This window comes from Schistocerca serialis, unplaced genomic scaffold (assembly GCF_023864345.2).
Source record: "Schistocerca serialis cubense isolate TAMUIC-IGC-003099 unplaced genomic scaffold, iqSchSeri2.2 HiC_scaffold_1444, whole genome shotgun sequence".
Taxonomy (NCBI): Eukaryota; Metazoa; Arthropoda; class Insecta; order Orthoptera; family Acrididae; genus Schistocerca; species Schistocerca serialis.
Window position 1 is genome coordinate 244,281 of NW_026047674.1, and position 25,558 is coordinate 269,838.

The 25,558-nt window shown below is 43.1% G+C and overlaps 1 protein-coding gene across 4 annotated transcripts in view; it reads left to right on the forward strand.

The window, feature by feature from the left end:
- The window catches only part of LOC126443297 (mucin-17-like), a 129,068-nt gene that overhangs the window by 56,955 nt on the left and 46,555 nt on the right, over positions 1-25,558 (forward strand). For 2 of the 4 annotated variants that reach the window (XM_050090909.1, XM_050090906.1), the window contains exon 2: positions 24,909-24,956. In XM_050090909.1, coding sequence (XP_049946866.1) covers positions 24,909-24,956 — 48 coding nt within the window. Of the gene's footprint in view, positions 1-18,355; positions 18,397-24,624; positions 24,795-24,908; positions 24,957-25,558 lie in introns of those variants that run through there. The other 2 variants (XM_050090907.1, XM_050090908.1) reach the window with 2 other exon arrangements.

The following is a 25,558-nucleotide window of genomic DNA, read 5'->3' on the forward strand; positions in this document are numbered from 1 at the left end:
TCTGTCATGAAAAATGCATACTTCAGTAACTAATGAGCCATTGGCCTCTGGAATTGCAGCATACGCCTCCGGGATGTTTTCAGATCACAAGAAGGGTAAGAGGGTAGTGAATCAGGAAGCAAGGAATATTATAAAATCATGTGATTAAGAAGCAAGGCAGGAAAGTAAAGCAAGGTTATCTTCTCGCTGCCTAGTATGCTGGCGTATATGTACGATCTGTTACAAAAATTTAGAAAGGGATAGTCTCCACAGGTGTGATCCCTTTGTGCTTGTGGTAAAAAGCGTCCAAGATCTGAAGTATAGAAGTTTCACTGTGATTACTCTGATATGGATGTAATAATGTACTACGACACACTGTACTACATGCATGTGAACAACACATTTCCACTGCAAGCTAGAAGCAGTTGAAAAGCAGTCACAAATAACAATGTTTTAATTGAAAAGCATTTCAATTGTTGCATGCACATTATCAGCATTAATAAACTAATTATACAACAGGCTACACAAATGAAGAAAATGGTCGGCATTTTTGCGAAAGTAGGAATATCCTAAAAGAGTGTCATGATTAGATATACTTAATTTGTTGAAATGTACTGCTGACAAAGGCAGATCTACCTTCATGACAATGTTTCTCGAACTCCGGCTCACAAGGCAAGCTAGTGCATTCTACATCTACATCTACATCTACATTGATACTCCACAAGCCACCCAACGGTGTGTGGCGGAGGGCACTTTACGTGCCACTGTCATTACCTCCCTTTCCTGTTCCAGTCGCGTATGGTTCGCGGGAAGAACGACTGTCTGAAAGCCTCCGTGCGCGCTCTAATCTCTCTAATTTTACATTCGCGATCTCCTCGGGAGGTATAAGTAGGGGGAAGCAATATATTCGATACCTCATCCAGAAACGCACCCTCTCGAAACCTGGCGAGGAAGCTACACCGCGATGCAGAGCGCCTCTCTTGCAGAGTCTGCCACTTGAGTTTGTTAAACATCTCCGTAACGCTATCACGCTTACCAAATAACCCGGTGACGAAACGCGCCGCTCTTCTTTGGATCTTCTCTATCTCCTCCGTCAACCCGACCTGGTACGGATCCCACACTGATGAGCAATACTCAAGTATAGGTCGAACGAGTGTTTTGTAAGCCACCTCCTTTGTTGATGGACTACATTTTCTAAGCACTCTCCCAATGAATCTCAACCAGGTACCCGCCTTACCAACAATTAATTTTATATGATCATTCCACTTCAAATCGTTCAAATCATTCATATCGCGCGCATTATCCTCCGCTGCTGACAATACACTGACCATTGTGTTGTGCGACAGATCAATTGTTTATTTTTCTCAATATCAACTACTTTATTCGCGATCACACACTGTCAGTTTGGCAAGCCGTAGGTGAGTAACCAGTATCTGGCGAGTGCCTATCATTCCGCCTGAAGGAACGCTCGTCATTATTTTAATACTGCTCAGGTCAAGAGAAGGAATAAAATCCTTTGGTAAGCTTCCATTCCAGTCGCTCACTGTTAAAAAAACGATGGGTTATGGGGATTCCACCAAAATTCCAACAGAATTGGCAATCTATTTTTGTGTGAGTTGTTAACCTTTTCTTATTTGGAGAAGCATCACCGTTTGTGAGTAACGGCCACATTTCTCTTGGTGACTAGTTTAATTGTAAGTCCTTTGTTACATTGTAATTTGCCAAACTCATCTCACTTAGCAGCTATTGTGACAGAATTCCGAAACGGAGTGCCTCATTAAACAAGTAATTGGCAATCACACAGCTCAATAGCTTACGAAAAACCTCCTAGTGTCGGTTTGCAATAACAAAAGAAGAAATTTCATGTTTATTTTCATACTAGAAAGCTCTTGTTTCGCTAGCTGTCGATAACTCTTAAAAAATTACAGTCACTGGAGTGAAATAAATGAAAAGGGAAGCATAAGTGGTGATATATCGCCATAGATAAGAAAGTTCCGTGTGTTTAAGAATTGGCAAAACACTCTCCTCCTTGTGTTCTATCATTCGCCAAACTTTCGTTTCGATGTCTCGAGCGGTTTAGGAGACATGAGAGATGTTGCGAGTATTTCATTCTCGCGGGCGTGAGATCGGAAGTGAGCGCGCTACATGGGATCGATTTTCTCGAGACCGGAGGCAGATAGAGACCTCCTCCTAAGTCTAAACAAAAATTCAGCATGTTAGCTAAATTTCATACGCAGCAATATATGGTGTAATACGCACCAAACGAAAAATCATAGCGACCCCTATTTTTCATTGCAAACTTTTCGAAATTTGCTAGTATCTTACTAAAACCTGTACATCACAATTAAGTATGATTATTAGTAAGACTGTGGGCACTTCGCCGTGAAGCTGACATATAACGCTACAAGTAAGGCAAAAATAAATACTTTCACTGAATAATTTCTGTAAAATTATTCGGTAAGGTATCCGTTTAGTAAAACGCCTTGTCCTGTTGCGTGAACTCCGTAACTGCCTGCTGTACACCCTCGTCCGACAAGAAGCGTCGACCCTTCAGGGGCTTTTTGAAGGGTCTGAAAGCGTGACAGCGGCATGGGGTGAGATCAGAACTATTTGGCGGGTGTCTGCCACTTGATCTGCCGTAACCTGAAACGGCATAATCCCCTGACACAGTTTTCCCGACGTTTCAACCTAACTGCACGCCGTAATTTATCCAGCGTTGCGCAGTACCGTTCCCCATTGTTGGAGACGCAAGATTCGTCGAAATCAATAAGCAATGGACCCTGCTAATGAAAGAAAAGTATAAATTATGTTTCCCTGGATCTGGAAGCTGGAGATATCTGGAGGAATTGAATAAGAGTCTCTGACCGTTCTTTCCACCAGCCTGTCGTCTTCTAAAGTTGTGTTCCCAGCTAAGAAGACAGCTCGTCGGTCGTGGGATCTTCTTCGGAGGAGGCTGCTACGCTGTCAATTCGAACTTATGATTGTACTTTTTGCGGGATGACACTTGTTGATTGCTCAGCAATTAAATCTGCAGCAGTTTGGCGAAGGGTTGCCCTTCTGTCACGTTGAATGATTCTCTTCAGTCGTCGTCGGTCCCGTTCTCTCAGGATCTTTTTCCAGTGACGTTGATGTCGAAGATTTGATGTTTCACCGGATTCCTGATACTCGTGAAATGATTGTACGGGAAAATCCCAGCTTCATCGCTACCTCGGATATACTGTGTACCATCGCTCGTGCGCCGACTGTAACACACATTCAGACTCAATTAAATCTTGATAGTCTTCCATTGTAGCAGTAGTAACTGATCTAAGAACTGCGCCGGACACTTGTTGTCTTATATAGACGTTGCCTGTTTACATATCACTGTATTTGAATACTCATGCCTATATCACTTTTTTTGGCGCTTCAGTGTACAACTTGTACACTGGCAACTGACACTGGCAAATGCAACTGCCGAGGGGAATGAAATGGAAGCAGTGGCCGAGAAGGACGTGATACAGTGTTGTAACCTATCGCCGATGCTATTCAATCTCGACTCTGAACGGGTGGTAAAGATAACCAAAGAAATGTTCAGAGAAGGAATTAAAGTTCAGGGAGAAGAAATAAAAGCTTTGAAGTTCTGTAAGGGACGTCAAATGACTCGGAAGAGCAGTTGCATGGAATGGACAGTGTCTTGAAAGGACGACTGAAACGAACATAAAAAAAAGCAAAGCAGTGGTAATGGAATGTAGGCAAATGACATCAGATGACGCCGTGGCTATTAGATTAGGAAACGAGACACCAAAAGTAGTAGATGAGTTTTGCTATTTGGGCAGCAAAATAACTGATAATTGCCGAAGTAAGAGAATGTAAAAGAAGACTGGAAGTGGCAAGAAAAGCGTCTCTGAAGAAGACAATTTTGTTAACATCGAATACCTATTTAAATGTTAAGAAGTCTTTTCTGAAAGTATTTTGTATGGAGTGTAGTTTTGTAAGGAAGTGAGGCATGGATGATGAACTGTTCAGACAAGAAGAGAATAGAAGGTTTCCAAATGTGGTGCTACAGGAGAATGTTGAAGATTAGATTGGTAAACCATGTAACTAATGAGGAGATACTGATCAGAAGTGGGGAGAAATGAAATTTGTGTTACGACTTGCCTAAAATATAATTGATAGTACACGTTGGGAGACGTCAAGGTATCTCCAGCTTACGGTATTCATGGAAGCTCCGAATTTTACCATTCTGTTTCTCTTCCCCTAACCTAGCTACCTCTTCTATATCTTTTTCATCCCATTCTATCGTCTTATGTCTCTGCTCGATGTGAATAACTCACAAGCTGCAAGAACATAACGAGAAAATTCCCAAATAGCAATAGTACTGACATTCATAAAAGTAAAATATGTTTACTTTCATATACATGGGCATTACTATTATTATTATTATTATTATTATTATTATTGATTGTTATAATTATTTTTATTGTTATAATTATTCTTGTACTACTGTTATAATCTCTATTTTTTTCTTTAACATTAATACTGTATAACACGTGGTATGTCCACAATGTTCTGTACAAAGTGAAATTCGCTCAATCTGAGTATGCCTGGTTAGGTGTAAGAGAGGACCTGAAGTCCCTAATCTTTCCAGGTAAAATAAATGCATAAACAAACAAATAAAGATGAGACTCAAGTATCTCGAGGAAAATCTAATTATATCGGATGTAGATCTCCAATTTAGTTCTGTAGGGATGAATGAGGGTAAAAATGAATACAGATGAGATGAACACAGGAAGCAGGTTGGAAAAGGTGTAGGCTGTGGTACCTATGCTGATATGAAGAGACTTGCACATGTTAGAGTAGCATAGAGACCTGAGCAAGACCAGTCTGAAGACCACTACCAAAACAACAACAACAACAAAACCGATGCAGCATGACGAAGCAGAGACAAAGACGAGTCGATTGGGATGCCACAACCTACGGTGAACTCAGTCCGACTTAAGAAAAGCGGTGCTAAGCCGTATCCAAAAATAGGACTACAACCGCGACTGCCCAAAACAAGACCGGGAAACAACTCCCACTTCCAGTGACAGCCACCACTCAATAGGTGATGATTATCAATTCCTCAGTATGTGATAGAAAAATACCTTTATACTATTATTAAGTTAACTGTCTTTGGGTAAACTTTTATACTGTAGGACGTGACTCAGTATTGTACACGTTGTACGATAAATTTTAGTGACGAAAACGTTATAAACACATTACAAGATGGGCACTGGAGAGAGGCATGATATGGCAAATATGACATATATGGGACCAGAAAGACTTTTTAATGGCGAAACAACATGTAATGTGAATGGCACACGGACACACCCACCTGGACTACAACAGAGAAGTACTTGCGTGGGCAGTCCTTTGTTGGCCAGCCTTTCTAGATCTACATTAATACCCCGAAAGCCACGCCAGAAGGTACTTCTGATACCACTACCTGATCCTCCCCCCCCCCCCCCCCCCGCTCCCCCACCACCTTTCCTGTGTGGTGCTTGGGAAGAATGATCGTCAGTAATACTCTCTGTTACATCTAATTTCTCGAATATTTCATCGTGGTCATCTGACGAGCTGCAATATATTGTCTGACCCTATAAATTGTAAACCTCTCTGTGATGCACAACGGCTCTCTTTTAACGTCTGCCACTCGGGTCTGTTGAACGTTTCTGTAATGCTAACGTTTCTGTAACGCTCTCCGCTAACTAAACGAAACGGCCCCCCCCCCCCTCTTCGTTGGACCTTCCCTAAAGTCCTAGATGGTAAGGGTCCCAGATTGACGAACAGCGCTCTACAATCGCTCGATTGAATACCTTGTGAGTCACTTCTTTCGTGGATGAGTTACGTGGCCAAAATCAAAATGTTCAAATGTGTGTGCAATCTTATGGGACTTAACTGATAAGGTCATCAGTCCCTAAGCTTACACACTACTTAACCTAAATTATCCTAAGGACAAACACGCAGACACATGCCCGAGGGAGGACTCGAACCTCCGCCGGGACCAGCAGTTACGTATCCATAAGATTCTTCGTTTGAATCTCAGTCTTGCGTCTACTTTTCCTGTTATTAATATTATGTTGTCATTCCACTTAACGTCGCTCTGGATAGTTACTCCTAGAATGCACTACTGGCCATTAAAACTGCTACACCACGAAGATGACGTGCTACAGACTCGAAATTTAACCGACAGGAAGAAAATGCTGTGATATGCAAATGATTAGCTTTTCAGAGCATTCACGCAAGGTTGCCGCCGGTGGCGACACCTACAACGTCCTGACATGAGAAAAGTTTCCAACCGATTTCTCATACACAAACTGCAGTCGACCGGCGTTGCCTGGTGAAACGTTGTTGTGATGCCTCGTGTAAGGAGGAGAGATGCGTACCATCACGTTTCCAACTTTGATAAAGCTCGGATGTAGCCTATCGCGATTGCGGTTTATCGTATCACGACATTGCTGCTCGCGTTGGTCGATATCCAATGACTGTTGGCAGAATATGTAATCGGTGGGTTCCGGAGGGTAATACGGAACGCCGTGCTGGATCCCAACGGCCTCGTATCACTAGCAGTCGAGATGACAGGCATCTTATCCGCACGGCTGTAACGGATCGTGCAGCCACGTCTCGATCCCTGATTCAACAGATGAGGACGTTTGCAATACAAAAACAATCTGCACGAACAGTTCGACGACGTTTGCAGCAGCACGGACTATCAGCTCGGAGACCGTGGCTGCGGTTACCCTTGACGCTGCATCACAGACTGGAGCGCCTGCGATGGTGTACTGCGCCGGCCGAAGTGGCCGTGCGGTTACAGGCGCTGCAGTCTGGAACCGCAAGACCGCTACGGTCGCAGGTTCGAATCCTGCCTTGGGCATGGATGTTTGTGATGTCCTTAGGTTAGTTAGGTTTAACTAGTTCTAAGTTCTAGGGGACTAATGACCTCAGCAGTTGAGTCCCATAGTGCTCAGAGCCATTTGAACCATTTGATGGTGTACTCAACGAGAACCTGGGTGCACGAATGGCAAAACGTCATTTTTTTCGAATGAATCCAGGTTCATCATGATGGTCGCATCCGTGTTTGGCGACATCGCGGTGAACGATGCTAGTTTCTTATACAGAACTGCATCATCTGCGAACTCTCTTAAAGAACTTCCGACATTTTCTACTAGACAATTTATATACATTGCAAACAGTAACGGTTCTATCACACTTCCTTGGCATACTCCGGTAATTACCTTGACATCTGTAGATTTCGTTCCATTAAGAGTGACATCTTGAATTCGATCCGTAAGACACTCTTGGATATAATCGCAAATTCGGTAAGCTCGTATTATTTCCACTAAACGGCCGTGCGGGACTGTGGCAAATGCCTTTCTGAAGTCAAGGAAACGCTGTCGCATTCAGAGCCGTTGTTTACAGAGCTACGGATCACAAAATAGTTCAAATGGCTCTGAGCACTATGGGACTTAACATCTGAGGGCATCAGTCCCCTAGAACTTAGTACTACTTAAACCTAACTAACCTAAGGACATCACACACATCCATGCCCGAGGCAGGATTCGAACCTGCGACCGTAGCAGTCGCGCGGTTCCGGACTGAAGCGCCTAGAACCGCTCGGCAACCGCGGCCGGCAACACGGATCTCATAGAGTAAGAAAGCGAGCTGGCTTTTGCAACATATTTGTTCTCGGAATCAATGTTGATTTCCACTGAAAAGATTTTCGTTATCCAAAAACATCATAATTCTTGAGCATACAACGCACTCCGTAATTCTGTAATTATACAACACATCGACGCGGACGATATAGGCCAGAAGTATGTGGATCTGCCCTACAACACTTCTCGAAGACAGGAATGACACGCGCATTTTTCGAATCGCTTAGGTACCTTATAGCAATATGTTTACTTTTGTGCATCAACATACAGCTATAATCGGCGGTGGAAATATATTTGCAGAGAAAAGCACATGATGATATATATTGTATTTTAGGCCAATACACATAACTAGTTATTGTAGTGTTTTTGAATATGTTTACTGGTCAGGAATTTTACACCGACTGTGTGCGGCTGTATCTTGTTGAATCGTCTGATCAGTCGGAAGTTGCTTTGCAGAAGAGGGTAAATGAATAGTGAAAATATAATCGTTGTTGGATAGCTGAACATGAATTTCCTAAGGGACCGAAATTTACCATGCATTTACCAGTAGAATAAGGTGCGGAGAAAATATTTCGCCGTATGCAATTTCCATCCGATTTCGAGGAAACAATTTGTGACTATGAACCATCAAAATTTGCGGTAACATAAAAGAAAATTAAATACGTATGGTCATGAAGTAGGGAGACATAGCTTGTATACTAAATAATTAGTCCATACACAAGTTCCATTTAACTTTGAATTTATGACCATCAATAAATAACTTCGATCCTTCGACATTTCCAAATACACGTCGCACAATATAACTTCTCACATAAATCTACTGCTATGCACTATGGCACTTTCACATCACACTAAAATAATATTTTTTTAAACAATAATAATACAGTGGCAAGACGTGTGTGTCCGACACAAATTACAAAAGACAGAAGAGTGAGTAACTGTTCATCGAGAATATCTTGTGCACAGAAAGAATGTATAAAGATATTCTTGTTCTTTTGTCCGCCTTTCGCGCAGCGGCTTCCAAAGTCAATAGCTCACTGCATCTCTGACGCCACTTACACAATAAACACGTCACGTCACAGGACGTTCGTTTTTTTACATTCTCGCAACGTTATTTGTTAACGGTAGCTGTTACCGAGCGACTGCTCGGTTAGTGAATGATTTAAAATTGTAGGGCAATCACATAATGTTACAAAACTAGTTGCAATTAGATAGAACAATTTATAACGAATACGTCGAAAAATAGACAGTATAGATTGGCGACGAAGTTACGGAAAGAATTCAAACTTATTTTGTAATATGTAGAAGAAAATGATTGGATGGCTTACTAATAAATACACACACATCAACGATGTGGCACACTTTTGGTAAGACTGATAGGGTTTTCAGTACTAAGCATTTGAGTGTTTAAAAAGGATAGTTAACAACCTGGTTATGTAATGACTTATGAGCTATAGCAGCGATACATGACTTTTTAAAGTGGAAACCATTAAAAAACTAAACCATGAATCAAAACGTTATTTCCGACTTGTACAGAAATCAGACCTCAGTTATAAGAGTCAAAAGACAAGAAAGAGAAGCTGTATTTGAGAAGGGATTGTTACAAGTTGTTAGATTGTTTGTAACGATATTCAGTCATTTCCGACTTGTGCAGAAATCAGACCTCAGTTATATGAGTCAAAAGACAAGAAAGAGAAGCTGTATTTGAGAAGGGATTGTGACAGGTTGTTAGATTGTTTGTAACGTTATTCAGTCACTACACTGTGTAATTATCGAAGGAAACCAAGGACAAATTAGGAAAGGCGATTAAAGTTGAGGTAGAAGAATTAAAATCTTGGAATCTTTTCGATGACACTGCGATTCTGTTAGTGACAGCGAAGGATTTGGAAGAGCAAAGTAACTGTATATATGTCTTGGAACATGATTATAAGATGAACTTCAACGAAAACAAAACCAGGGTAATTAACTGTAGTTGAATTAAATTAGGCGATACCGAGGTAATTAGATTAGGAAATGTAACAGATGAGGTAGTAGCTGTGTTTTGCTGTTACGATACTAAAGTAAGTAGTGATGGCCAAAATAGAGACGACATAAAGTACAGAATGGGAGTAGCCAGAAAAGCATTTCTGAATAAGAGATGGCACAACTTCAGCAAAAGAGGGGATCAATTGACAGGCCACATCCTGAGAGATCCAGGGACGTTCAGTATGGTAATGGCAGAAGGTGTGGAGCGTATAACTTATAGAAGGAAACAAAAGCTTGAATGCAGTAAGCAGGTTCAAACGAATGTAGTTTGCTGTAGTTGCATAAATGAGATGCGGCTTACACTAGACACAGTAGTGTGGAGAATAGCATCAAGCCACACTTTGGAGTGAAGACCACGACAACGACGGTGTAGAACTGGCATCAGACGAACATGTGACGCGCCAGAGGCGACGTCAGGTGGATCTGTGATGTTTTGGGAGAGATTTTCGTGTCATTACTAGGGCTCATTGATTCATATCAACATTGCAGATGTTCCAGTGTTCTGCATTCTTCTACATACCACGATGAGTATGCTGTGGACACTCCCATCTTCCAACATGACAACAGCCATTCTCAAAGAGTTGTGCTGTTGAGTACTTGATTTGGTACACTGTAACATCAAGACTTGCCCCTCTAAATCAATCTTTCTTACTCCCCTAAAAAAAGTCAGGGACTATTTGGAACAGCGAGTGAAAGTACCAAAGAAGATCCTCGTAATTTTGTATTTCCACAGTTCTTATGTCAGATTACGTGGAATGTGCAATTTTCTTTATTGGTAGTGCATTTCCTTGCAAACTAAATGGATAGTTTGTGTGATTCAATTTTTTTTACAAGTCTTACATAGGATGGTTTTATTCTGTCTTGGTATGTACTTATGATTTTACAATTAATTAAAAACTTACAAAAGTAACATTAGACTTAGAAACTGGAAGAATTAACATAAAATTATTTCATTACGGAGGTGAAATAAAGGACAGGTTAGAATGTATGAGAGCCCACCACTAGTGCCATCACAAATGCGAGGAAGTTGATGGTACACTTAATTCGTCTCTGTTAGACACACTGATGTGTGATACCAGAGAAGTGCTGACGGTAGCATGAACCTGGAGTCCTTACCATGAATCCCTCTTCCATGGTAATCTATCCTAATCTATATTCCATTCAAATCCTTTTATCGTTCTGTGTGGCTAGTGTATTTTGCTTACATACGATCTAATGGTGTAGTTCTACTACTTCTAAGCTGTAGCTACTACAAGTTTAACGCGGCAATGTAGGACGCAATCTGACTGGGTTATCGCTAGTTTTAGTTTACACTAGTTACTTCCTGGGAACTGACAGCCATCAACCTGTGAGTGTTGCGTGTCTAGTTTTTTCATTCCACTTCATCTCTCATTAACTAACCACTGTCATTGTCAGAGTGAGTGTTATCATTCTGTTCTCTTTTCTCTGCATTGAGCATATGATACATGATGTGTACTGTTGGCCTGTCTGTTGATATTTGCGTTTTATCTGGCTCTCTAATGGATTCTCGGATGTCGTCGTGTGTCAATTGTGTTTATGTCCCCATATGTCTGTGCATTTTAGAAATAAATGGTCAGTATTTTCCCCACAGGACCAAAGTCCGCTGAGTGAGAAGCATTCGATGTGGAAGCATTGGGTAGAAGTCGTGTCGCGTTAAAAAGTGCACTATGCCTCGACTCGGCTCTACATGGCTTACTTGGAACCGCTCCCGGATGTCGGGGAGAAATGAGAACACTGTACCGCCTTTGACACTGATTCTCACCCCACCCCCCCCCTTACACTGCCATCTACTGAGTCGCCACTGTTATAGCTGGCGGCTGTCCCTGAAATCTTCCCACATAATTTCCACTAGTCTTTAAAATCTTAAACTTGGCTGGAGACAGCAACTGCAATGTACCCTTCGTGTAGTAAAAGTTGAAAACACGTGCTGAAAGCCCCGTACAGTCGGAGCAGGGCCCTCCTTTATCCTCCCCTAACAACTGTTCAAAGTCCGAAAAGTAGTGACTCCGAATTTTTCACGAGAAAACTCTGAAATTTTTAAAAAATAAAACAAAGGTTGTTAACATTCTATATACCACACCACACACGAGCACCACGACATCTGCATCAGTCTGATGCCTTGGATCCATTGTCATAGATCATCCTCCTTTCTGTCCCGACTAGGCCGCAAGCGGTTTTTATCCGCTTCCAAAAGTTAAACAGCACCCTCAAGGACTTCACTTTGATAGTGAAGAAGTGATGGATGCAGAGGTGAGGTTATGGAACAATCAACAAAGTCAGACATACTACAATGACGATCTCAACAAACTGTTCTCTTGTGGAGAGAAATGTGTTTGTCGCCATAGTGACTATAGTGAGAATTGAATATACAGATGTGAAGAATAAAGCTGTAAGTTATTAGTAATGTTTGTTTTCAGAATGAGATTTTCACCCTGCAGCGGAGTGTGCGCTGATAAGAAACTTCCTGGCAGATTAAAACTGTGTGCCGGAACGAGACTCAAAGTCGGGACCTTTGCCTTTCGCGGTCAAGTGCTCTACCAACTGAGCTACCCAAGCACGACTCACGCCCCGTCCTCACAGCTATACTTCTGCCAGTACCTCGTCTCCTACCTTCCAAACATTACAGAAGCTCTCCTGCGAACCATGTAGAACTAGCACTCCTGAAAGAAAGGATATTGCGGAGACATGGCTTAGCCACAGCCTTGGGGATCTTTCCGGAATGAGATTTTCACTCTGCAGCGGAGTGTGCGCTGATATGAAACTTCCTGGCAGATAAAAACTGACGGGGTGTTAGTCGTCCTTGGGTAGCTTAGTTGGCAGAGCACTTGCCCGAGAAAGGCAAAGGTCCCGAGTTCGAGTCTCGGTCCAGCACACAGTTTTAATCTGCCAGGAAGTTTCAGTGATTGTTTTATTTAAAAAGCTTTCACCCTAGCAATACCAATAACGCATACTGCCAAGGGGATGTACTTTATCCCCACCACAAGAAAGACAAATTTCGGTAACTTTTGTCAACTTCATCAACAACGTCATTTTTGAATAACGTTCTGACACATAGGTACGGCCAAGAACCTGAAAATTTTTCGTAATTTTAAAAAAAATAAGGTATTCGTTAACTATCATTCACTTTTGTTGACACCATATTTTTAAAAAATATGCAGTATAGTTATGTAAGAGTGATCCTGAACATCAAAATATGAAAAACAAATTCATTGTGCAAAGCCACATTTAGTATTAAGAGTTAAATTTTTGGCTTACGTTCTACCGAAAAATAAAAAAAAAGTGAAAAAAACAGAACCTGATACAAAAATTCATCAAAAGCAATAAATATTTCTTTCAATATTTTAATGTATACAGTAGGTATATGAGTAGATTACAATATTTTTAAAAGGTAAGCATGAAGACCGCTTGCAAGGCCCCGCCTCCCCTCCCCCCCCCCCCCCCCTCCCCAATATTACAAGGGTGACGACTTTTCACATACAAAATTCGTTCAGGGACATCACTTTTCAGTATGGCCATGCACTATTGATTCAAACTAAGCTGAGTGGTAGATTCGTTCAGTTTGCAGCAGCAGTCTGTAATTCTGCTGATGCTTGCGAGTTTTCCAGATTTCCTGCTTGATCAGTTGCATGTTTTAAGTGCCGGTTAATCGCCAGTCAATCGTCAGTATGTAGCCCTAAGTATCATATTACGAGCTTTCTGTGAATACTCACATTGTGCAGTTTTACTGTAGGGCTCCACTGTAGCTTTCCCTTCAGTAATACGTCTTCTCTGGACCCACATTGTACTTCCTTTTCATGCATAATCTCCCCATTCCGTGAAGAATGCCACCGGATTTGATTTTTTCTCTTCTTGAGCTGGCTGGCACCACAACCAACGAATGATAAGCGTTGTAAGTAGGCTGTTTAGTTTTGTATGTTGGTAGCGCTGTGCAGCGCTCGGTATTAAAATCGCTGACTGCGCTGTGTGCAGTCTGTGGCTGGCTGGACTCATTGTTGGAAGTTATTCGCCAGTGTATTGTTGGGCAGTCGGAGGTGAACAGCGCATAGCATTGGGCAGTTGGAGGTGAACCGCCAGGAGTGTTGGATGGGGGGAGAGAAATCCCAGAGTTTTGAGATGTTAATATGAGTGGACGAAGGTAAATACATTGTTTGTTCTCTATCAGAATCTTTCATTTGCTGACTACACGTGTATCAGTAGTTAGTGCCTTCAGTAGTTAGAATCTTTTATTTAGCTGGCAGTATTGGCGCTCGCTGTATTGCAGTAGTTCGAGTAATGAAGATTTTTGTGTGGTAAGTGATTCATAGAGGGTATAGATTATTGTTAGTCAGGGCTATTCTTTTGTAGAGATTGTTCAAAGTCAGATTGCGTTGCGTTTCTTGTAGTATGCCATAATCAATTTTAATCTAATTATCTGCTCTGCACAGCTTCTCCATGGTCTAAAACCTCCCTGATATTCCCCTAACTCCTATTCTAATTGCTGCTTGATTCTTTCATATAGGATCTTGGATAGAATTTTATATGTGCAATCTAGGAGAGAGATGCCTCTGTAGTTGTCTGGGTTGCTCTTATCTCCCTTTTTGTGTAGTGGGTGGATGATAGCTGTGGTCCAATGTTCGGGAAATTGTTCTGTTACCCAAATTTTTGTTAGAGCCATGTGTAAGGAGGTCTTGACTGTGTCACTTGCATATTTCCACATTTCAACAAAAACCTGATCTTCTCCACATGCCTTATAATTTTTTTGTTCTTTATGAATTTCTTCTACTTCTTGGAAAGTTGGAGGGTCTAATTTGTTAGGTTTGGTTTTTATTGGGGTATTGATGTTGATTTGTAAGGGTTCTTTGGGTTCCTCGCAATTCAAAAGTTTGTAAAATGCTTTTAGCATGATTTCTGCATTTTCCTTGTTACTGTGTGTCATATTACATTACATTACATCAAATTACATATTGTGTGTCAGTTCAGAAATGATCAGAATAAGTAAAGAGAAAACAGTCTCAGAACATACATTTTCACTCTGGTGTTTGAAAATCAAGTAACATAGTTTTACCAGCACAGTCATTCTTTACATTCGGAGGGGAAGTTTCAGCGTATGTGGCAATCCCTTTGAATGCGCCCGCTCGATTAGTTTCCCTATCCTGCACACTGTCCGAGGTTGCTTTCCGTCGCTAATGACCTCGGAGTCGACAGGACCCTAACCCTTATCTTCCTTCGTTTGAAAATTACATTTAGCGAACTACGGTGCAGGATACAGACCAGGAAGCAGTGTGCAGCCAATACGAGGCTCAATCGCGTCGAGGAAGAAGTCGTACTGTCGAGAGGTTATCTCGGGTTGAACGGTCCCAGATACGCTCACGGTCACCTCCTGCTTCTGCAGCGAAAACTCTGGGCTGCGATTTACGCAACTCACACTTGACAGCTGAATGTTTCACGTAGTGAGGCTGCAGTTCCTGCATTTCTACCCCATTAACCGGTGACGTCATCTACATCTACATCAACGGTGTGCGCCAGAGGGAGCTTCAGCTACAACTGTGTCATGCCTCTTTCCCCTTCCATTCACGAATAGCGCGTGGATAGAATATTTCACAGTTAACTTTCATATTTGCTCTGATTTTCTCGCTGTTGTCATTTCCTTAGACGTATGATACAGCAACTGATATGTTATCTGACTCCTGGAACGTACTCTCTCGGAATGTCAACAACGAACCTCAACACTAGGGGTTGTTGGGTACCTGTGTAACGATCGCGTTACAGAGGGGTGACGTCTCGCGCCGCTCATGTTTGGGTCCTGTCAACATCTTCTGTTAATCCAACTTGGTAAGGATCCCACACTAATAAACAATACTGAAAATAAGTCGAAGAAGTATCCTGTAAGGCACTAATTTCGTGGATGAATTGCGTTTTTTCAAGACTCGTGTGAATATGAGTCAGATATCTGCTTTGCCTACTGTTTTTTTTTTCTATATGTTGTCACTCCACTTAAGGTCGTTCCAGGTAACTGTATGTATGCATGTATGTATGTACTTAACTGCGGACCTAGAAACGACGGATACGCTTCGCCCCCGCCGTAGCCCTCAGTGTTTCACAGCCCCACAACAGGCTACAGCAGTCCACCCACCCCACCGCCGCCCCACACCGAACACAGGGTTATTGTGCGGTTCTAGACACCCCCTCCCCACCACCCCCGGGATTGTCTCATACCAGACGTGTGCAACCCCAATGTTTGCGTGGTGGAGTTATTAGCGGAGACAGTGTCCAGATGGTTACTGCATGATGCTTTACGGTAATAACAGTTTCCAGCAGTTTGTCAACAACAGTCCAGTTGCACAGCAGTAGATTTCTTCTCCTAAGTAAGCATAATGCGTTACATTCATCAGAATTTGACATTTTTTCGGAGTTGTTACGTTCTTATACAGAAGAGCATCATCCGCGAATGGAGCTGCCGACGTTGTATACAACATCATTTTTGTACATATTGTAAACAGTAACGGTCCTATCACACTCCATCGTGGTACTCCTGAAATTACCTTTAGATCTTTCGGGTCTGTTCCATTAGAAGCGACGTTTTGTCTTTTGTCTGCAAGGAGGTCGCGAATCCAGTCACAAATCTGGTCCGAGACGCGCTAGGCTCTTATTTTTCTTCTCGCTAAACGGCAGTGGAGTACTGTGTGAAGAGCATCTCTGGAGTCGATTACCGGGCCATCGCAGCAGCGGCGGTATCTACGGGGCTGTGGACCTTATAGTAGCGACAAGTTAATCTCAGAAAATGTCCAGCTTATGTAAACAGATGTGCTTCGAGTGCTGCGTTTTTTTGACGTTAGAACCATCTGTGAGCGGTATATACAGGGTGTTACAAAAAGGTACGGCCAAACATTCAGGAAACATCCCTCACACACAAAGAAAGAAAATATGTTATGTGGACATGTGTCCGGAAACGCTTACTTTCCATGTTAGAGTTCATTTTATTACTTCTCTTCAAATCACATTAATCACGGAATGGAAACACACAGCAACAGAACGTACCCGCGTGGCTTCAAACACTTTGTTACAGGAAATGTTCAAAGTGTCCTCCGTTAGCAGGGATACATGCATTCACCCTCCGTCGCATGGAATCCCTGATGCGCTGATGCAGCCCTGGAGAATGGCGTATTGTATCACAGCCGTCCACAATACGAGCACGAAGAGTCTCTACATTTGGTACTGGGGTTGCGTAGACGAGAGCTTTCAAATGCCCCCATAAATGAAAGTCGAGAGGGTTGAGGTCAGGAGAGCGTGGAGGCCACGGAATTGGTCCGCCTCTACCAATCCGTCGGTCACCGAATTTGTTGTTGAGAAGCGTACGAACACTTCGACTGAAATGTGCAGGAGCTCCATCGTGCATGAACCACATGTTGTGTCGTACTTGTAAAGGCACATGTTCTAGCAGCACAGGTAGAGTATCCCGTATGAAATCGTGATAACGTGCTCCATTGAGCGTAGGTGGAAGAACGAAACTAAAATGAGCTCTAACATGGAAATTAAGCGTTTCCAGGCACATGTCCACATAACATCTTTTCTTTATTTGTGTGGGAGGAATGTTTCCTGAAAGTTTGGCCGTACCTTTTTGTAACACCCTGTATATAAACTTTCCTAATGTCACATATGACAACTTGGCGAGAGGTCCAACTTAAAATGAACGCGATTCATAAGAAAAAGGTTTTTTAACACATGAAGATAACAGCAAAGTCTGTCGAAACCCGTTGTTTTAAATAGAGAAATATTTGTGCGATCTTTGTTTTTAGCAAGTATAACAGATCCCTCCCTCTGTCATCTCAAAACGAGAAAATTCGATCAGACCTCAATTTCTGGAATCCATGCTTATTTTTATACAGGAGATTATTTGCTATCAAGAACAGACCTAATAAGTGAGCATAGAACACGTGCCATAATTCCACAACAGACAAACGTCGGCAACGTGGGGATGTAATTTTGTGCATCTGTCCTACGGCACTTCGTTGAAATGGGAATGGTTCAAACGGCTCAGAGTACTATGGGACTTAACATCTGAGGTCATCAGACTGAAGCGCCTAGAACCGCTCGACCACACCGGCCGGCGGAAATGGGAATGACCTGCGCTTTTTTCTTTTCACTACGCGCTGTTCGTTTCTGTAGCGACCAATGATAAACTGCTGTAGTAGGGGAGCAAGTTCTTTTGCGTAATGTCTGATTTCGTCCGCATGCCCTCCTACTACTAAGCGTTTGTATCTATTCGGTTTCTCGATCGCTTACCTCAGTATCTAGCATTTCGGCTAGAAAAGATAGACCACGTCACTATCTTCCACCGTGAAACTCTTGCGAAAGAACGAATTCAGTATTTCGGCCTGTTCTATCATTTCCCACTATAGACGTGGTGTGGTCACTGAGTAATTTCATACAAAATTTCGATACACTTACTTATAGAAGTCACGTGTCTTTGGCGTTTGTTGCTGTCAGACATCGCGTAGCAAGACTTCGGACGTCAGACGTGCTCACGCGTTATCACTGCAGGAAAGTGGCAGGGGAATGTGGAGTGGGGTATGGAGTAGAGGGAAATCGGAGAACAGAGTGGGTGGGAGGTGGCAGCCCTGCCCAGCCGTGCACAGCCCAAGTATAAAAGGAGCGACTCGCGACCGCCGACCGCCACAGAGCAGGCTGCTACGGCGCGGACCGGGGTAACACGTGTCTGGTAAGTCTCTACGTGTTTTCTCCATTACTGTGCCGTGTGCTGAACGTATCCCTTTCTGGAATTTGACACTATCCAGTTCTCTGTCCTTTTTTTTCTGGCTTTCTGACTGGTTCGATGCGACCCGCCACCAGTTCTCCTCCTGTGCCAATCTCAGAGCAGCACATGCATATCTACGTCATCCATTATTTTTTGGGTGTACCCCAATCTCTTTCTCTACAGTGTTTGCCCTCTACAGCTCCCTCTAGTGCCATGGAAGTCATTCCCTGATGTTTTAACAGATATCCTATCATCTGGTACCTTCTCCTTGTCAGTGTTTTCCACATATTCCTTTCCTGTCCGATTGTGGGCAGACACTCCTAATTCCCTGCCTTATCAGCCCATCTAATTTTCAACATTTGTGTCCGCAGCTCGTGGTCGTGCGGTAGCGTTCTCGCTTCCCGTTCCCGGGTTCGATTCCTGGCGGGGTCAGGAATTTTCTCTGCCTCGTGATGACTGGGTGTTGTGTGATGTCCTTAGGTTAGTTAGGTTTAAGTAGTTCTAAGTTCTAGGGGACTGATGGCCATAGATGTTAAGTCCCATAGAGCTCAGAGCCATTTTTTTCAACATTTGTCTGCAGCACCACCTCTCGAATTCTTCGATTCACTTCTGTTCCAGTTTTCCCACCGTCCACGTTTCACTACCACACAATGCTGCGCTCCAAACGTACAGTCTCAGAAATTTCTTTATCAAATTAAGGCCTATTTTTATACTACTAGGCTTCTCTTGACTAGGAATCCCCTTTTTGCCGGTGCTACTTTGCTTTTGATGTCCTCTTTGCTCCACCCACCGTTGGTTAATTTGCCGCCTAGCTAGTAGAACCCCTTAACTACATCTACTTCGTGAGCATCAGTCCTGATGTTAGGCCCCTCACTATTCTCATTTCTATTACTTCTCATTAATTTCCTCTTTCTTCTACACTCCTGGAAATTGAAATAAGAACACCGTGAATTCATTGTCCCAGGAAGGGGAAACTTTATTGACACATTCCTGGGGTCAGATACATCACATGATCACACTGACAGAACCACAGGCACATAGACACAGACAACAGAGCATGCACAATGTCGGCACTAGTACAGTGTATATCCACCTTTCGCAGCAATGCAGGCTGCTATTCTCCCATGGAGACGATCATAGAGATGCTGGATGTAGTCCTGTGGAACGGCTTGCCATGCCATTTCCACCTGGCGCCTCAGTTGGACCAGCGTTCGTGCTGGACGTGCAGACCGCGTGAGACGACGCTTCATCCAGTCCCAAACATGCTCAATGGGGGACAGATCCGGAGATCTTGCTGGCCAGGGTAGTTGACTTACACCTTCTAGAGCACGTTGGGTGGCACGGGATACATGCGGACGTGCATTGTCCTGTTGGAACAGCAATTCCCTTGCCGGTCTAGGAATGGTAGAACGATGGGTTCGATGACGGTTTGGATGTACCGTGCACTATTCAGTGTCCCCTCGACGATCACCAGTGGTGTACGGCCAGTGTAGGAGATCGCTCCCCACACCATGATGCCGGGTGTTGGCCCTGTGTGCCTCGGTCGTATGCAGTCCTGATTGTGGCGCTCACCTGCACGGCGCCAAACACGCATACGACCATCATTGGCACCAAGGCAGAAGCGACTCTCATCGCTGAAGACGACACGTCTCCATTCGTCCCTCCATTCACGCCTGTCGCGACACCACTGGAGGCGGGCTGCACGATGTTGGGGCGTGAGCGGAAGACGGCCTAACGGTGTGCGGGACCGTAGCCCAGCTTCATGGAGACGGTTGCGAATGGTCCTCGCCGATACCCCAGGAGCAACAGTGTCCCTAATTTGCTGGGAAGTGGCGGTGCGGTCCCCTACGGCACTGCGTAGGATCCTACGGTCTTGGCGTGCATCCGTGCGTCGCTGCGGTCCGGTCCCAGGTCGACGGGCACGTGCACCTTCCGCCGACCACTGGCAACAACATCGATGTACTGTGGAGACCTCACGCCCCACGTGTTGAGCAATTCGGCGGTACGTCCACCCGGCCTCCCGCATGCCCACTATACGCCCTCGCTCAAAGTCCGTCAACTGCACATACGGTTCACGTCCACGCTGTCGCGGCATGCTACCAGTGTTAAAGACTGCGATGGAGCTCCGTATGCCACGGCAAACTGGCTGACACTGACGGCGGCGGTGCACAAATGCTCCGCAGCTAGCGCCATTCGACGGCCAACACCGCGGTTCCTGGTGTGTCCGCTGTGCCGTGCGTGTGATCATTGCTTGTACAGCCCTCTCGCAGTGTCCGGAGCAAGTATGGTGGGTCTGACACACCGGTGTCAATGTGTTCTTTTTTCCATTTCCAGGAGTGTATTTACTCACAATCCATATTGTGCACTCATTAGACTGTTCATCCCATTCAGCAAATTATGTAATTCTTCTACACTTTCACTCAGGATATCAATGTCATCAGCAAATCGTATCATTGATATCGTTTCACCTTGAATTTTAATTCCACTCCTGACCTTTCCTTTTCTTTCCTTCATCGATGTGCTGATTGAACAGTAGGGGCGAAAGACTACAGTCCCGTCTTTTTAATGCAAGCACTTCGTTCTTGGTCGTCCTCTCTTAACCTATCCTCCCTCATAACTTTCTTGGCTCTTGTACATATTGTATATTAGCCGTCTCTCTCTTTAGATTCACCCTATTTTTTTCAGAATTCTCGAACATCTTGTACCATTTCATATTGTCGAACGCTTTTTCCATGTCGACAAATCCTATGAACGTTTCTTGCTTTTTCTTTAGTCTTGCTTCCATTATCAACCGGACCGTCAGAATTGCCTCGCTGGTGCCTTTACGTTTCCTTAAAGCCAAACTGATCGTCACCTAACACATCCTCGATTTTCTTTTCCATTCCTGTCAGTAACGAAGATGCATGAACTATTAAGGTGATTACGCGATAGTTCTCGCGCTTGTCGGCTCTTGCAGTCTTCGAAACTGTGTGGATGATATTTTTCTGAAAGTCAGATGGTATGTCGCCAGACTCATACATTTTACACACCAACGTGAATAGACATTTTGCTTTCACTTCCGCTATTATTTTAGAAATTATGATAGAATGTGGTCCATCCCTTCTGCCTTATTTGATTTTTAGTCCTCGAAAGCTCTCTTAAATTGTGATTCTAATATTGGATTCCCTATCTCTTCTAAATCGACTACTGTTTCTTCTTCTATCACATCAGTTAAATTTTCCCCCTCATAAAGGTCTTTTGTGTACTCTTTCTACACATTCACTCTCTCCTCTGAATTTAACAGGGAATTCACGTTGCACTGTTAATGTTACCACCATTGCCTTTAATTTCACCAAACATTGGTTTGACTTCCTATATGCTGAGTCAGTCCTTCCAACAATCATTTCTTTTTCGATTTCTACACATTTTTCATGCTGCCATTTCGTCTTAGCTTCCTTGCACTTCCTATATATCCCATTCCTCAGCGACTTGTATTTCTGTATTGCCGAAATTCCCTCAACGTTTTTGGACTTCCTCCTTTCATCGATGAATTCAAGTATTTCTTCTGTTACCCATGGTGTAACCGCGGGTGTAAACTTCTCAGTGTTACTCAGTCTTAAAAGAGTTGGTTATGAAAACGAGGAAAGCTAAAGAAAGCACCAAGTCATTTTCTTTTTTTCTCAACTGTTTCCCACGACTTGTAGCGCGACAGCTCTTCTATGTCTTCCTCTATCGGTTCGTGTCAGTTACGTGCATTAGCAGACGACTCCTAACCAACTAAAGGCGCTACTAGCAGTTCCTATTACTCTTATATGGTGCATGCCCGTGCATCAAGTTCCTCTATGAATGTTACTTTTGTTGGCAGTTTGTTGGATCTAATGAAATCTGTGTGACGTCTGGTGTACTTGGCGAAGTGTCCAAGACATTTGTACGTCGGTATTGCGTGTGTAATGAATCCAGTAGTTGCCATTTTGCACATCATCTCAACGATATTATTGAGTACACTGTTTATTATACACTGAAGCGCCAAAGTAACTGGTATACCTATGCGTGATCAAATACAGTGATACATAAAAAGGCAGAATACTGCGCTGCAGTCGGCAACGCCTACGCAAGACAACAAGTGTCTGGTGCATTTGTAGATCGGTTACTGCTGCTATAATGGCAGGTTATCACGATTTAAGTGAGTTTGAACGTGGTGTTATAGTCGGCGCACGAGCGATGGGACACAGCAGCTCCGATGTGGCGATGAAGTTGGGATTTTCTTGTGCGACCATTTCAAGACTGTACCGCGAGTAGCAGGAATCTGGTAAAACAAGAATCTACGACATCACTGCTGCCGAAAGAAGATCCTGCAAGAACGGGACCAACGACGACTGAAGAGAATCGTTCAGTGTGACAGAAGTGCAACCGTTCCGCAAACTGCTGCAGATTTCTATGCTGGGCCATCAACAAGTGTGATCATGCTAACCAAACGAAACATCATCGTTAGGGACTTTCAGAGCCGAAGACCCACTCGTGTACCCTTGATGACTGCACGACACAAAGCTTTACGCCTCCCCTGGGCCCGGCGACACCGACATTGGACTGTTGATGACTGGAAACACGTTGCCTGGTCGGACGAGTCTCGTTTCATATTATATCGAGAGGATGGACGTATGCGGGTATGGAGACAACCTCATGAATCCATGGACCCTGCATCTCAGCAGGGGACTGTCCAAGGTGGTGGAGGCTCTGTAATGGTGTGGGGCATGTGCAGTTGGAGTGATATGGGGCCCCTGATATGTCCAGATACGACTTTGACAGATGGCACATATATAAGTATCCTACCTGGTCACCTGCATTCATTGATATCCATTGTGGATTACGATGGACTTGGGCAATTCCAACAGGACAATGTTACACCCCAAACGTCCAAAATTGCTAGAGAGTGGCTCCAGGAACACTCTTCTGAGTTTAAACAGTTTCGCTAGCCACCAAACTCCCCAGACATAAACATTATTCAGCATATCTGGGATGTCTTGCAACGTGCTGTTCAGAAGAGATTTCCATCCCCTCACACACTTACGGATTTATGGACAGCCCTGCTGAATTCATGGTGTCAGTTCCCTTCAGCACAACTTCAGACATTAGTCCAGTTCTTGCCACGTCGTGTTGCGGCACATCTGCGTACTCGCTGGGGAACTACACGATTTTAGGCAGGTGTAACAGTTTCTTTGGCTATTCATTGTATATGACGCTGAAGAAAGTCACAATGTTGACCACATAATTTTTATTCGGAAATATTATGAATGCGCATTTACATAATGAATACACCGGTGATTAAATATCATCAAACTTCAAATATTCATGATGATGTATTATTACGAACAGAAACGCATAACTCATGCTATTTTAACATTACGTGTAACCTTGACAAATTCAGAGTAATGGCACATTTACACCGTCATACTGTTCTAAAATCTGCTGCAGTATTTAGAACACGTAAAATGACCGAAATGTGACTTCTGTAGTATTTACTGATTTGCTTAGCTTTCATTTAATATCTGCTTTTTCCACAATAGCTCAAAACAGTTCTTAGTTATTACTTTCTACTACCTATCATAATTTTCACAATCATAAAAATTCGTAGCTTTTACAATAACTATCGCAAAATTGTGGCCTATGTTCCTTTGAACTCGTCTCACTGCGATCAGCTTTTAACTGTCTTAGGTTCATCATAGCGCATGACTAGAAGCTTGCAACAGCCATATTCGACACAGAGCTCTGTAGCCGCCGTTATATTCCTAATACAATAGTTCTCTCCCCGACCTCGCTGGGAAGCTCCCCCTGGCCTGTCCTTAACACGCCTGAGGCTCATGTAGCCACCTGATGCCTTTACTGCAGCCAAAACACACCCCCACCCCTCTCTCCACCTGTGTGAAACATTAGCACACCATGTACTATACTGCAGCTTCATTAAAGAAACTGAAGTTAATACCGATACCTCTGCAACTGATATAGGTGTGACAAAAGACTATAAGTCATTTAGAGAGCACTTTCCGACAGTTAATCAGACGCAAACAGAAATATAATGCGCTGACCGAAGTGACATCTGTCTCTTAGAACGACGTAATCCAAGTTACCTCAAAACATTAATTTACAGTAATTAATATACCATACAGCTTGCAAAGGAAAATCAATTTGTAACTCTATTTGTTCATAAAATTACAGGTCGTGCAACAGTGTGCAAATCTGATGAAAATATTTCGTGAGAAAAGTTCTTCACTTGGTCCGACATCTTAGTCCTTGCGTGATGTTCTGCAGAAGCATTAGTTGGTTCATCTGCATTTTGGTGGCCGTAGTCATAGCTGCAAATTGCAGTGACTCAGATTCTATTACAGGTAAATTCTCTTTTTCTGTTGGTATAAGTGTAGATAACGAATAACCATTTCATAAGCAGTATTAAAATATGTTTTCAGTTTTTCCATTGCGATTTGTATGAATTTCTTTTACAGGACCCGATCTGGAAGTCAATGTTTTACGCTTAAGATCTGGAAACCCAGGTAAATACTCTTTTGCATAATTTCTAAGGACATTTCAAGGTCTAATAGCTTCATTTGGTGCTGACCTATCTCGTTGTGGTTCTCTACTTCCGTGATTTAATAACTGCCTCGCAAAATCTGTTACCTGCTGTAATGTCAGTTGTAATCAACACGTGTACTTTATACGATTTTATTACTTGTATCCTCTTCATCCCAAATTTCAGCGTATATCAACGTGAAGAAACGGAAATTTTGGAGATTTTTCGGTAATTACGAATGCCACATCTAAAAAAAAGTTTTAGTAAATGGACTTTGGTTGATCGCTTAGTGAAGCACATGTCATCGCAAATTATAGCTGTTTTTGAGTCTGTTAGCTACTGTAACTTCAAAAAACGTTTAACAAAAATTTATATATTTTTATCCCCGATTTTTCTGCTGTGTTAATAGATACTAGTTCTCAACTGTAATTAGTTATACCTTTAGCTTAAGTGATCCAAAACTTAAAAGACAATCCGCTAGCTCATTTTAGTGACATTTGTTTGTTATTCTATAAAAAGTTGCAGCGACCACAACGCAGCTCCACAGTGAATGCTGGTGAGTTAGCTGACATTCGTTCATAGCTG